Source organism: Pomacea canaliculata, linkage group LG5, assembly GCF_003073045.1.
Source record: "Pomacea canaliculata isolate SZHN2017 linkage group LG5, ASM307304v1, whole genome shotgun sequence".
Taxonomy (NCBI): Eukaryota; Metazoa; Mollusca; class Gastropoda; order Architaenioglossa; family Ampullariidae; genus Pomacea; species Pomacea canaliculata.
The window spans coordinates 24,900,006-24,914,758 of record NC_037594.1 but is presented as its reverse complement, the minus strand read 5'-3'; the positions used below and the strand labels follow the sequence as shown (position 1 = coordinate 24,914,758).

Below are 14,753 nucleotides of genomic sequence, written 5' to 3'. Positions count from 1 at the left end.
GTGACAGCATCCACGCCAATGACTGTGACACCATATGCTATACCTGTTTGCACAGGACCACATCCAGTGCCTGTGTGCTCTCCCACTCACATACCTCTGTGTAACCCTGCACAGCCTACCTGGACACTTGCAGGTGCCTGTGGCATGTCTATGCAGTTGCCAGGCTGTGCCATGCAGCACCTACCTGCCTGCACCTCTTTGCATGTCCCTCTCCCTCATCCAATGACCCCTCTTCTTCATACTGCACCTCATGCTCATCATTCATCTGCCCACCCTCTGGCAGGCCATGCATCACACAGAGCTCGTCTTCCCCATGGCTTGGGTCAGCACTCTCCTCAGTATCAACAGCGCCTCTCCACTCAGGTGAGTAGACAGATCAGAGGTTAGAAATATGTTATGTAGAGATGTTACTATGAATTGTGACTGAGTATCAGCAGTGCCTCTCTCCTCAGGTGAGAAGACAGATCAAGGCCTAAAAAGGTGTTATGTAGAGACATTTGCTGTACAATGTGACCCAGTATTGGCAGTGGCTGTCTGCTCAAGTTAGTAGACAAATCATAGTTCAAAGTATGCAATGTGATTTCAGAATTAACACCACCTCATACCTCAGGTTATTGGCATGCAGCAGCCAGTGATCTGCCATGTTGCAATGGTGCACTGGACAAGACGTTTTTAACCCATTTTCCCTTCACCTTTGTCAGTCTCTTATCAGGAGGAGCCTTGAATAGTGTTTGTGTTGGTGTGATTTTTCATGGTCTCCTGCATGGTACGTGTTATGGAAACTGCAAGTGGTAAGCATCAGCTCAAAACGTTGTCAGTCACGGAAAAAGTTACAGTCATCAGAGCCGTGGAAAAGGGTAACAAGAAGAAAGAGAGAAAGAGAAGATTTTGAAACTACAATGAGAAGATGATGAAGGAATATGAGTATCCTGTCATTTAACAATGCATTGTTAAGTGGTTTGTGCAAGCAAGGGATGTTTGTGGAGAACTAACGGATGCTGACATTATTGCTGAGGTGACAAATAAGAAACAAAAGAATTGGGATGAGGAAGAAGACAGCAACAGTGTCAATATTCAGCCTGTCCCCAAGTCGACAAGAAACGGCAGACTATTCTGCACAGATTTTTGGGATGTACAGTGGATCTTGAGGAAAATGTGTTTCAGTCCATTGAGGATGTTATTGAGCGAGATGTATTAGCATATTGACACCAAACAAAGTTAACAGACTTGTTTCTCTAAAGGTAAGATGTTACATTGTACTGTTTGATAGTACATATTGCACAGGACTGGTATGTAGTATATCGTATAAAATGACAATATAATAAATGGTTATAGTAAGCCAGAAGGACATTGTCTATTACCCACATCTATTATGCCATTTTCCCTCACTTAAAATCTCCGTGAATAATTTTTTTTTTTTTGAGTGGCATCCTTTTGAGTTTGACTTAGCAAAGTCTGACTGTATTTGAAAGTAGGCACTGAGTTCGTCAAGCGCCATGTTTGAGACAATTTGACAAAGATTTGTACTCAGAAAAAGGACATTGTGATAAAGTAACACTTGAAGTCTAATGTATATTCTTATAAAATATTTCATTGTTTAGCACTTTGTATATATTGTAGAAATAATTATTTTAAATTTCTTCCTCTTAACCTACTTTCATGACAGGAGCTCTCTGTTCCATACATTTACAATCTTTAGAATTTAGTAGAACAAAACAAAAACTATATTTCAAATCACGTACCTTAAATGCTTAAAAAATAAATAATAATAAACACATGATTTATATACCGCATACTCACGCTCATAAAGAGCATGCTCCATGCACTTGAGACAAGAACGAGAGATGGACAACGTATGTAAAACGGAAGGATAAACAACAGCACTGATGACTAATAAAAGACAAATATAGAAAACACAAAGAGGAATTGGGTATTGAACTCTACTTGGAACTTGCTTCCCCTTCAGCTCTGCAGGACTTCCTCTTTAAGTGTCTGCTTAAAACTCGCCTCCAAGCTAACATGTAATGCAGACAGGGGGATCAGGTATAGTCCTTTTTTGTTTTTTTCCCCTTACTACCAGGTGCAAATGAGGTTTTTATCAGGTAAAATCTCTTTACCACCTGTACAAGTTTTGCATAATCTATAAAATTCTTCTCATGACTGAAACTCATGCTAAACTCATTTTTTAAGGCATTGTCTTGTTTCAACATAAATTTTTCATCAGCAGCTGCAGTCTTCTAAGCATGTTGACAAAACAACTGATACAATGATCTGGTTGTCTCTCAGTGTCAGCTGATGCTTGTGAAAGTCTGTCACTAAATTTATGTAGTATGTTTCCAGACATTTAAGCAGATTTCTTTATTCTGGAAATCTACTTTTGGTCAGATGAAGACACGACAAAGAAGATAAATCATGATACTGATTTGCATTATTTGTTCCATGATGATGAAGCTGAGTTAATAGATTCTGACAATGTTTGATGACAGGATGAGGATATTCAGATCTTGGCTGAGCAACAACACTCCACTTACCATCAACTGGCCACTGGCTTCCACCACCACCATCACCACCCACCCCCTCCTACCATCCCCCCTACTCCCCCAGTCTTGCTGCAAGATCCAGTGGTGCATGCAGGACCCCCAGACATATATGTGAGTACCTCTCACTTCCAGAGGACTTTAAAATCTGTATTCAGCCTGTTTATAATCTGCATTCAGTCTAGTTCAGTAATGCTAGAGGGCAGCTTCATTGTCATACAATCATTCTTCCTTATGACAGAAGTAATTTGTTTGGTTCATTGTCTTCAAACACAATTATCTACAGTAAATATAACTTTCGATAAATGCAGCAATATTTTACACAAAAATTAAAAAGTATTTTCAAACATAAGAGTGTTTCATAATTCTTACTTTTTTCATTGCATAAAAGGTATGTATTCAAGTATAAGTTAATAGATATCCAGTCCATGGTCACAAAGTCTGAAAAAATGGCTCACAAAGCATGAAACTCAAAAAAGTGGAATATGCAGAAGACTTCCATCTTAGAAATAGAGCGCAGTTCAGATATTACTTTTGTGTTCTTGTTTTAAGTTTTATTGTAGTGGAATTTGATGCTACAGTAGGCAACTACTAGTGTTCCCATCTTTTGTGAGGGAGATTTGAGGCCTATATGAGTTAGAGCCCCCTTTTCACCTAAAACCTTTGTCATGTCATAATAAAAATCGTGCAATGGATAAAGATGTATTCCAGCATTATCTTTTTTTTTTCCATTTTGTTGGTTTATACTGTTAGTGGTGGTGCTATTGTAACATGTGGTGGAATTGTATTTCACCCTTTCAATGTAGTGTAATGATCTTTTATTGTAAAAATTGTAAATTTTATTCCTTACTGGCACAGCATAAAACCAACCAACCATCCCACGCATTATAAGGTGTAAATCAAACAGTCTTCATGAAAAACAGTCCCACGCCCATGTTTAAGATTTAGTTTAAGTAAAGGATTCTTTTTAAACTTAATATTATTAGTGAAAATAATTTAGAATGTCCATATCATTTAAGAATAGAAATCTGTTGATTGCAGAATACTTAATAATGCTTAATGGCTTTGTTAGTCCACCTTCTTAGACCCAAATATAGCTAACATAAAAGGAAAGACTTTCTGAGCTTTTAATTTAAGCAAAATTAAGACCAAAAAAAAAAAAAAAACCAGGATTCTTGCATTCAGCAATGTCTAATAATCTGCCAGCCAAGCCCTTCCATCATTTCCTGCTGTAATCCAGCCCTTTTTTTTGTTTGTTTGTTTGGTTTTTTTTTTTTTTGTTTGTTTGTTTGGCATGGTCCATTTTCTTTATACCTCATCCTCTAGAAGCTGCTTTCGCGATAATTCACAAAGGTTGCTTTTTTTTGTTTGTTTGCAGGGTCCATTTTCTCGTCTGTATGCTCGGCGGGCCACAGCCTCTAGAAGCCGCTTGCGCAGCTCTGTGCCTCCACCTCCACCCTACCCGACAGGGTTCCTCCTTCAGTTTCTGTAAGTGTTCAGACAAATAGTTTTTTTTAAAAAATAAAATAGTAGCATTTAGTCTAAATAGAATAAGTGCCAGTTTTTGTGAGTTTCTGATTAAAATTTGTTCTTTATGTTGTTTAAAGTTTTAGTTTCTGAAATTTTTGTACAAATGTTGAGCTTGGTGAGACACCCCACTGTAGACACCCTCACTATGAATGCCAAAAGGGGTGCTGTTTTCATCCGGCTCACCTAGGGAAACAAAAGAGAAAAAAACAACCCTGAGTTACAAAGGAGAGCTTTGGAGAAAGTACAGATCAGTGAATTGTGACATCATAAAAGTGAATAAGATTTCTTGGAAAGACTGGATTGAGGGCCGATTGTAGAGAAAAGGAAAGGCAGGGGATGATAGCAAAAAGGCCCACCAGCCAACAAAGACCCTCGTAAAGACAGGTCTTATCAGCTACTAAAGACCCTTGGGAAGACAGGTCATTACTAAGATCTCAGTCTTTGAACAAAACATTGGCCACCTTCGCATAGAAGACATCACTGTATGCGGTCCATGATCTAAATATTGCAAAGACCTGTACAACTTCCAACTAAATGCAGACACTCTGATCTTTCAAAACAGACTAGAATCAGCAAACCTGTAGATTTCCAGGCCTACAGGAAGAGGTTGAAAGAGTAGTATGCAACCATCATAGTTCCATCTCTATTGGTGGGAGCCTGATATTGCAACTAGGGGAGTGCAGACATCTATCTAATAGCAGCTACTAACAAGAAACTGCAAGACCTTCAACAACAGAATTAACAAACAGCTTAAATGCATATGGTGTGGAGATCAACACTGACAAAAGCAAAGTCTTGGCTAAAGTTGTAATCAGTTAAAAACTTTTTTTTTGGAGTGACATTTTTGACCAAAAGGGGGTGACTATAGCAGACATTTTGCCAGAAAGGAAGGTGATCACATTGAGTTAATATTGCTTTTTGTTGCAGGGCAATGCTGGGAAACCCTCCAGTGCCTCACTTTGGGCGAGACCCAGCTGACGAAGCTGCAGAACAGGAAAACTATGAGGTTTGTGGTTTTATGAAAGAGCACTTGACACATATCCTTACTTGGCAATATGCTTTACAAAAGAGTACCACACCAAGATATACAGTGAGAGACTGAAGGTCTCACTGTCTTGTGGACAGTAGATTTGTCCATTCAGTCTTGTGTTGCTTTTTAACGGTCCAAGATATTGGACTTCATATCTGCTCTCCATGAAAGCATTGATGTCATTGGGTAAAAAAATTACAAATTTATATGTGTATTGAAGAAGAATAGTGTTAAATTAATCAAAGGTGTGTAGGTTGACACATTTTTTTTATGTCTGTGGAAAAACACACTAAATATGTGCAGGTGAAGGCTTTTTAACTGGAATAACCCAAAAGTGTTCAAAATGTAGCAGTTATGAAAATGTGTGTGCTTGCATGCTGATCTGCACGTACACATCTGTTGCAAAAACACACATAGACAATATTTGATCAAATGTGGACATATTTTGCTCAACAATGAGGGCCATCCTGTGGCACAATGGTCAACGCTTGTCACCAATGAGGGTTGGCTGTCCTGGGTTCAGATCTCGTCTTGGGCAAGCTGTTCTTTCTCTGCATGTGACATCTGATTACAGGCCTGGCTGCCTTGCCCTGATATAGTCTTAGTTGCTGGCTCGGCATAAAACACCAGTTCCCCCCACCCGCCTTGTTTAACGGCGGGTTTTTTTTCACCCCTTTAATTATGATTTCCTTGAGAAAAGAAGAACTAATGTAGTCTAGCTTTTTCAGCTTCTAAAGTTAATTCATGTTTAACTTTATGAAAAAACAAACTCTTTAGCCTTCACTTTTGTCCAAGTACCATTCGTACCTTTTAAAGCTGTGGGTAACAAACATTCTAAGGGATTTAACTTCTAAACTCACACCTCTGCCCCTGAGAAATAATGACTTCTGTGTCTCAAATTTCTGTCATTCTTAAGTCTGAATGATAATCAAAAGATTGATACACTAAGCAAGCGACAATAATGCAGTAACTGACAAAACAAAAATGCAGCCCAGGTACATCAGTTATCAACAGAAAACTATAAAAAGAAAAATGCTTTCTCTAAGAGTTGACTTGTTTGAGGGTGGTCTGCACAGAAAAGGTACTATATCCATGGAATGAGTGACTTTGGGAAGTCCTGAAGCATGGTTCTTGGGTCAGCGGTCCCGCTCCAAACTGTACCTAAACAGCAAGAAGTGTTAAGAATTATCACTTTATTTTTTTTTTTTTTTTTTACATTTTTTTAAATGAACGTTTTTTTTTTTTAAAAAAAACCAGCTTACTGATATAAAAAGAGATGATTCAACCAAACAGAGAAAGGTAAATAAAAATTCCTTAACCAAGCTTAACAGGCAGATTTCACCTACACCCAGATTGACTTGGCCACTAATTTGTCTCAGCAAGAAGTAGAACTCACTGCCTGCCTGTTCTTGATTTAAGGCTCACTCTATCACTTCTAGAACTTTCCAAAATTTCGTCCCTTGCATATGCGGCCTGAGTTGTCCCCAAGCTGTAAGTGTGGACTGCCACAAATCACCCTAAAGTATTAACTCCTGACCTGGACAGTAGCGTGTGGTGCCTTTAGTAGCAGCAGTGTACTTTTTGTTTGCAGGCCTTATTGAATCTTGCTGAGCGTCTAGGAGAAGCCAAGCCTCGTGGACTGACAAAGGCAGAGATTGAACAGTTGCCAGCTTACCGCTTCAACAATGAAGTGCGACGCTCAGATTTAGACCAGACTTCTTGTGTTGTGTGCATGTGTGATTTTGAGAGTCGCCAGCTTCTGCGTGTGCTGCCGTGCTGTCATGAATTTCACGCCAAGTGTGTGGACAAGTGGCTGAAGGTGGGTAGCTTGAGGGAAAGTAGACAAGTTGTTGCAGGTGGTCTAACAGAGCTTTAAACAGGCTAAAGGATGGTATAGAAATGGATGACAACCACTCTGGTAGATTTTGTAGGTTGCTGACATCTTGGTTAGCTCTGCCTGGGAAAAGAAGCAGTTACATTTTTCCTCAATATTTATTTCAAGTACAGTTGCTTATATGAACAAATTCATCATAATGTATTGTGATTCTCAAGGTGCTGATGTATATTTTGTGAGCAAAACTAGTAGGATTAGCTTTATGGTTTTCTTGCATTGATTAGACCACTGATCAATACAGGGCACCTGTTTCATAGCTCTTCTTGCGCATGTGTACTCTGAAACTTCCCATAAATTTCTTGTGTTCTAAGATATTGCACTGACAGAAATTCTGTGATGACCTGAACTGTTGTTTCTTTGCAGACTAATAGAACATGCCCAGTGTGTCGGGCAGATGCTGCACACGTGGGAACACCAGCTGAGTGACAGCCTGGGCAGCTGTTGTTGATTCCTGACAGCAATCTCTTGGCTTACATCTTCTTCTTGTAAATGGACTGAGATAAGTTTGAGTTGACCTAATTAATGGACTGATGACATTTGAGGAACTGTGCCATTCACAGAGATTGGAAAATCATGGGACACAGCCTGAGTTTGTTTATTATTTACCATAGTTGTCAGCTGTAATTTGCACTAGGATAAAAGAAGGCTGTAATTGTTCTCAACTAGCTGTCACATGTAATTTTCATCTGGATAAATGTTTAAAAATACAAGAACTGACAGTATTGCTGTTGTTGTGCCAGAAGAAGCTAATAACAAAATAATATGTAACAGCAGAATGAATCAGATTTTTTTTAGGCTGTTCTAGGATTGCATGTTTACTAAAGCAGTTGCATACTTCCCCCCTGACTGACACTGTTTAAAAACATAAGAAAAAATACTTGGAATATCTAATGCAATGCATACCCACAGGGACATCTGTGTGCAGGAGTACCTGAACAATGTTAAAATTCAACTCATCATTTATGTTCCAACATGACATCAGCTGATATCTTACCTAATGCCTATCCAGAGGGTCATCTATTTTTGTCACCTGACGATGTGTAAACTCCATGCATGCCACTGATATTTAAATTGGGCAGACATTGCTTTGCATGCGTATGCTCAGACTAGTATCAGGTACTATCTGGCTAATGTAGTTGTAGTTTGATATTTTTTAGAACATCATATGTTCCTGAGTTCTATTTCGTGCAGGTCTAGAGATAATCCAAACGCTGACCATAAGTAATGCACCAGACTGTGGCTTTGAATATTTGTCATCAGTGAAACAGATTATGGTCAGATAGCATGCATTGTAGTAGGTTTATCTGTTGGTGAGTCAGTCAATGGTTTAGACATCAGTTGTAGGGTCAAGTGGTAATCCAGGATGTAGCCCAGTTAAGCCATTTGATAAAAATTTGCAGCTGACTGATACATTTTCTTTTTTGCTATATTTCGAATGGGCTACAAACTTTACAAAACTTTAGGGAGATGGTCTGTGCAACGTGGTGAAGCAGGTTCTTTGTGTGGAGAAATCTGAAACTTTGACAAAGGCTTGCACCTCCAAGTCAGAGACTTAAGCAATTGAAAATATAAAATGATGGAAAATTAGCCACTTTTTTTACACATAGGTTTTCCATTGCAGACCTGGGACTTGGCATATGGTCTCAAATTGATACTGTTAGCCCACTTAACTCATAAGACTCCAATCGAATTGTGGAAAAGATTCCACCGATGTAGGTGCTTTCAGGATGTCAATTCAATGATCTGTTCAGCTGTGCTTGTGCCTGACCTGAATCTAGCCCATTGTTCTGCTAACAGTTCTTCACAAACATGTAAAGAGGCATACAGAAAGTGTATTGGCTTGCTGTTAAGTATCAGCTGACTTTATACCTTGTTTCCCACTCTTTTGCTCATCTCATCCTCCTTCACCAACAGGCATGTGATGTGTCTAAAATACATCTTTGTTAGTCTAAAGCTTTAGATGGGAACCCAGGTTTACTTAACACTTTTGTTACCAGTTTGTATCATTTATTGAATAACATGTTAGTGTATTGCTAGAGATGCATGAGGGCATACACAGATTACAGGCAGTAGCTCAAGTGCTTAAAAAGATTTCTGAAGTTTAGAAAAACTTGAAAAACAAAGTAGAGGACAGGAGGAACTCTTTGCACACAGTTTGAGTGAGTATTGATATCTCTCTTGACATAAAAGGGCCCACAAGATCTGTCTTGTAAAGTTTATAGGAGCTCATGCAGGGGTCTATTCATCTATGAAAGTCTATGGGAACTTGTCTTTGGAACAGAGATAGTAATGTTTATAGAGGTCCCAAAACACCATTCTCCCCATCCCATGTTTTTAGGTAAGACCTAGTCATAGCTCCAGACATCAGGGGTGAGATATTGTATATGTGGTAAGAATTGTTTGTGTCCAGATTATCACTTTGAAAATGCAGTATGGCGGGAAATGTTGATGTACAAATTGTCATTTGAAATGTATTTTGAACACAGATATGCAGTATACATGCACCAGTCCTGAGTCATTATTAATGATGCATACCTATGGTACAAGACGTTTGTATGCATCAGGAGACAGCTTGTGATAGGCTCATGGAATGAGAGAAGTGTGTGAAGTGCATGAATATGACTTACGACAGATGATAATGAGAAAGTTTGATAATAGTTGGATGTTTGTATACTGTAGAAAGCGAGTTTGACCAGAATTGTTGATGTACAAGTTTTGAGGTGACAGCTTCATGCTGTATTGGAGACACAGAATGAGACGAGACAGCAAGCATCGTGTACTTTTGATCTTTATACCCACCCACTTTTTTCAGTAGGGAAACCAGGTGCTAATCTAACCCTCTGGGATAAATAAAGTCTTATCGTTTTTTCTTGAGGACATTGGCTATGAATAATACTATTGTGTTAACTGAACCATACATGCATATGCAAACATGAACCAGCTGTTGTTAAGTGAAATTACTAAAGACATATTGCTTAGTGCCTGTATGCTCACTTATTAATCATTTTGCTTTCAAGAAATACCTTTTTAGAATTATTGTCATTGTCACCATGTAGCAGGCAAACAATAGAGGGGGTTTGCCTTCACCATTTAGCAAGTTAACAATAAAGGGAGGGGTGTTTTTGTTATTATTTACCTGGCTAACATGGATGTGGAAAGTTGAGAGTTGAAGTGTTTTAAAGCCATTTCTTAAAAGGAATGCTTCTTATCTTTTCTTTCGTCTCGATAACCACAGCCTCACTGGGGGTTTAGCCCTCTGCAGGTGGTCAGCTTACTTGAGCCACATGCTGTCATGCCATGCCATTTATTAAAAGCCAGCAAAAGGCACTTGCTTATTTTCACTCAACTGGTCACCTGTTCATTACAGTAATTATTGCCCAGTTCAGTATTGATTAGTGCTCAAGTAGGAAGCTGATTATATTTTATTTAGATAAGTTGGGATTAAGAGAAACAATTACCTCTCTTTACATAAATTTTCAGATAATTCAAAAAAATATTTGGAAAAGATGTTGCAGTGGGAAAGCTTGATACTGAAGTTGTCATTGATTCAAGTATTATATGAACTGAACAGGCAATAGCTTGAAATGTCATAATTATAATTTCAGTAGCTTTAAATGGAAGATGTCATTTGGCCATGCACCCCAAAGTTTCATTTCTTACTGTAAATTCCCTTCAGATATTTTATTTGTGTTTTCTATGTATCTTTAAATGATTGCTCAGTCATCCACTGGAATCAGTTATTTGCTTATGATTTTCTTCTTTCTTGTACTTACGGGATTATGCAAAAGGCTCTTCTGGTCGTCGGCTATGCTTTGGGTGCAGTATGTGCATGGCAGCAGGGTACAATGGCTTCTTCTGTTTGTGTAACTTTAAATCATTGTACATTTTCTTAGTAACACAGTTGTACACTATATAATAAATGATTTGATATGTGTAATATGAATAAATTGTATACTTGTATTAAACCATTTACTCTGTATATGCTTGACAGTGCAGAAACAGCTTTTCATTTCCTTTGAAAGTTCATGCATATTAGAAAATTAAAATATGTAACAATTTTAGCATAGTTTTTCTTCTCAAATTTACACAGGTAAGTTTTATCTTATCTCTTATTTGTGCAAGTACAGTTCAGTTAAGCAAGCAGTCACCAGCACTAGAGGTCCCCTGTTTCATAGTAACATTGATTCTCTTGTTACCTGTTGGCAGAGGTCTCCCAGCCTACCACCCTGTGCATTGTTTCATCCGCTGCTTACTCTGCTTAGATATGACGACAGTGAAGATGTTAATTTGTGCCTCATTCGGGAATACTTCTTTACCTGGCTTTGAATCTGTATGGTAGTTCTTCCATTGCCAGGGTTGGTGTGAAACATGATTTATATCAGGATTAGTAGTTGATTCATTGGAGTATGTTTAGTAGTTCTTAAATTGCTTGGAGCGTGGTAGTTTGTACATAATGTGGAGTAATTGTAATAGTTGTGGATTTACAAAGTGCAGGCAGTTGCTTTTGATCAGCATGAAGTTACTGACAGGTAATATGGCAGGTGGCATGAATTCGCAAGATGTCTTGCTGTCTGGTGTGAATTGCAAGATCTTTTCACATGAGTGTTCCATTTTCTGTGTTCCTTCAACTATGCTCATTCTTGCATTTCATAGATGGCATATTCTGGTTCATGTAAGTTCTTGAGGGTGAATGTGTAAGCTCTTGCTTGACTTAGTGTTGTGGTTCTTTGTGTATTGTACATTTTTACAACTGCAATACTGAAGTGATAATGGCGTATAATTCTTGCAAAGCATAAATCATATAGTAATGTGCACTGTGTGTAGTGAACGAAGCACTAGATATGGTTCCCTTGTTTTCTTGACTTGTAACAGTAAACAGGCTTATGGGAACCTAAAAGTATATGTGTGCCAATTTAATCCAGCTACTGGCTATTTTACAAGTTAAAATAATCTTCTCCATATAAGTAAAAGTGCCCGAAAGCTTGATCTGTTTACTAGCCAAAGTTTAAAGGTACTTTCTTGTCAAGCAGCATGGGTGCATGTACATACTACTAGTATTAGCATTTAGACAAAACTACAAAAAGGCTGTTGTTGAGAGCTGCCTTATTAGTGTCACTGCAGTAATAATCAGGGGTTATAACCTCTACCTCTAAAATGCTTGAATCTGCATAAAAATTATACGCCATACAATCCCTACAGGGCAGAAGTTGGTGTTTCACAGTGTTGTTAAAATAGAGGTCCTTTTATTTCCTTTTTATAGCAGTAATAATTTTCAAGAATATTCATTTTCAATTCTGATGATGGCTAGCCAGTTTTTCCCAGTTCATGAATATTAGTTTAAGACAACAACGTGTTTTAGATTTATACGAGTTGTGTGAAACATGATTTACATCGGGGTTAGTAGTGGGAATACTGCACCATGTTAAGTAATAAGTTGTACTAATATGGACATGGAGATTGCATGCCCAGATTCAGATTTGTATTTTTTTTTTTTTTAATGATTCACTTACACGAGGCCAGTGTACAGCAAGAGCTAAATGGGAACTCCACATTTGTAAAGCTTTTTCTGTCCGATATAGCTGAACATTAAACATTGTTGGATGTCTGCCTGACATGGAAAGTAGAGGTATATAGTTCCTTACCATCTGCAATTGCCAGCCGTTGTGAATTACTTATCAGTCCTCATCAGCTTTATAACAACATGTTAAGATTTACTTATAAAAAAAAAGTTTATTTTTAAATTTTGCAGTAGACATTTGGTTTCTCTGCCTCAAGCAAATATTGAGACGCCCTGTCGTCACTTAACGGATCATAGGATACTGCAGAAATCAGGTTTTCATGTTCAGCATAATCTCTTTTGTATTGCCAAAATAGTGTTTTGTGTTGATTTTAGACTTTCTGTTATTTTAGATGGATATCATGCTTGAATAACACACTTTTATGTGATGCTCTATGCCAGACAGGAGATTGTAAGCTAAGGAGGGGCATTAGGATTAAAATTGAGTATGAACCTTCCTGTACTGCTTTAGAAAAAAGGCACTAGCTCACAATTTAGTACCAAGTGGGTGTACAGTGACCTGTCATTTGATTCTGTAGTGTCCTATGGTTATGTAGCGTGTTCTGCTTGTTGTGCTGTGTTATAGGGTGCCACAAGAAACTGAATAACCTTGTCATACTGATTATAATGACCTATTGAACTAATGAGAAAGTTATAGGTAGGTTTTGATAACCTTGCCATATTGTCATACTGATTATAATGACCCATTGAACTAATGGGAAGGTCAGTTATAGGTAAGAAATATCGCATGAACATATAACTGTCATTATATACAGATCTTTGCTTTTAACCTTTTAAAACTATGGAAGGTTTTGTTTGTGTGGCATCTCTCCTCACCTATTGCTGCAACACCTGCAGCATGTGGCTGTTGTATTTTCTGTGGGGGCCCTGTATTGAAGTTGAGCATCAAGTATGCCTACAGTTTCTCCACAGAAGTCCTGCTTACAGAATCCATTCACCATATTGTGCGAGTCACAAAAGGAACATTCAAGGGACCTGGCTGAATAATATGGGTTGTCAACCCACACTTGTGGCTGAATATGGGTTGTCAACCTGCACTTGTGGGTGCAAAGCATGTTTATCTACCTCTGCATCAATGCTCCTTGTTGCCTTTGACTTTCAGGGTGTGGGTGTGTGTGCAAGTGTGGGTGTATGGATTTCAACATGCATGGAGTAGAACAGTATCTTTACCATTAGTTGTGAAACTTAATGATGCAATTAGAGCTATGTGTATCAATATTTCACAAATATTATAATGCAAAAAATCTAATGAATATAAAAAATATCCTTAATATTATACTGGCAATAAAAATGAAAAGGAGAAAGAAATTTTGTTTATTTGTGAAAGATTTGTGTCTTGCCGTGATATAGATTTTAGCTCCTGTGGGCTCCTAGTGCCAGGGGTGGACACCCAACATCTCTGGATGGGTGACAGAGTGGCTTGCCTCTTTCCTCGTTACTGTACTTATTTCTGTCTCACAGGTCCTTTCACCTTTATTCATTAAATTTATCTTTCCACTGCTGGTTTTTCTTATCCTCAACCCTTTGGTCCTTCCCTTTTTCAATATTTCCCACAAATCTCTCATTTATGATTTCTATTTTCACAGCGGCCTTCTTTAGGCCCCCTGCGTTTGCCTGCAGGACGAGCTGTGTCGGGGGAGAATGGGATCCTGGAGGCTGAGGTCACTGATGGGTTGTGGCCAAATTTTACTTCGATCAAGCATCTCAGATCTGAACAATTTCTGATCCAGTGTAAAAATCAAAAAGCTTCCGAAGCACTAGGACAGTGGGACGGAAAACACTTTGTGGACCGTGCCATTAAAGTTTTAATACACAAAACTAAACTCTTTTAGAGAAGTCATCAGATGTAGCGACTTGGCTACACTAGCAGAAGCATGCACATGTATAGGGTCTGAACTCTCGATGCAAGGTGTATCCCATGTATGCAGGATCACCATAAAAAGAGATGTAAAAACCATTCCAACAAATACGTACTTTCTAACCTCTCTTCTGAACCCCCAAAAAGTTTATCCAACTTGGATATCTTCGGCTAAAAGTGGCGCTTTTCATTCCCTCGATCACCATTACGTTGTTTTAATAGCCAAAGGTTTGGACATGGGTCGGCTGCATGCCGATCAGCAGCATCAACAGCTGCAATTGATCTTTCAATATGTGATCTACCACTGGCAGTTGAATTCAACTGGC

At 38.4% G+C, this 14,753-nt stretch overlaps 1 protein-coding gene across 4 annotated transcripts in view; it reads left to right on the top strand.

The window, feature by feature from the left end:
* LOC112565413 (RING finger protein 44-like) overlaps window positions 1-13,877 on the top strand; it is a 30,516-nt gene extending 16,639 nt beyond the window's left edge. For all 4 annotated transcript variants that reach the window (XM_025240856.1, XM_025240858.1, XM_025240860.1 and 1 more), the window contains 6 exons: window positions 1-363; window positions 2,487-2,651; window positions 3,916-4,025; window positions 4,995-5,073; window positions 6,689-6,916; window positions 7,355-13,877. In XM_025240856.1, the coding sequence (XP_025096641.1) occupies window positions 1-363; window positions 2,487-2,651; window positions 3,916-4,025; window positions 4,995-5,073; window positions 6,689-6,916; window positions 7,355-7,417 (1,008 nt within the window). In that variant the 3' untranslated portion in view covers window positions 7,418-13,877. The remainder of the gene's footprint in view (window positions 364-2,486; window positions 2,652-3,915; window positions 4,026-4,994; window positions 5,074-6,688; window positions 6,917-7,354) is intronic.
* The last annotated feature ends 876 nt before the right edge of the window (window positions 13,878-14,753 follow it).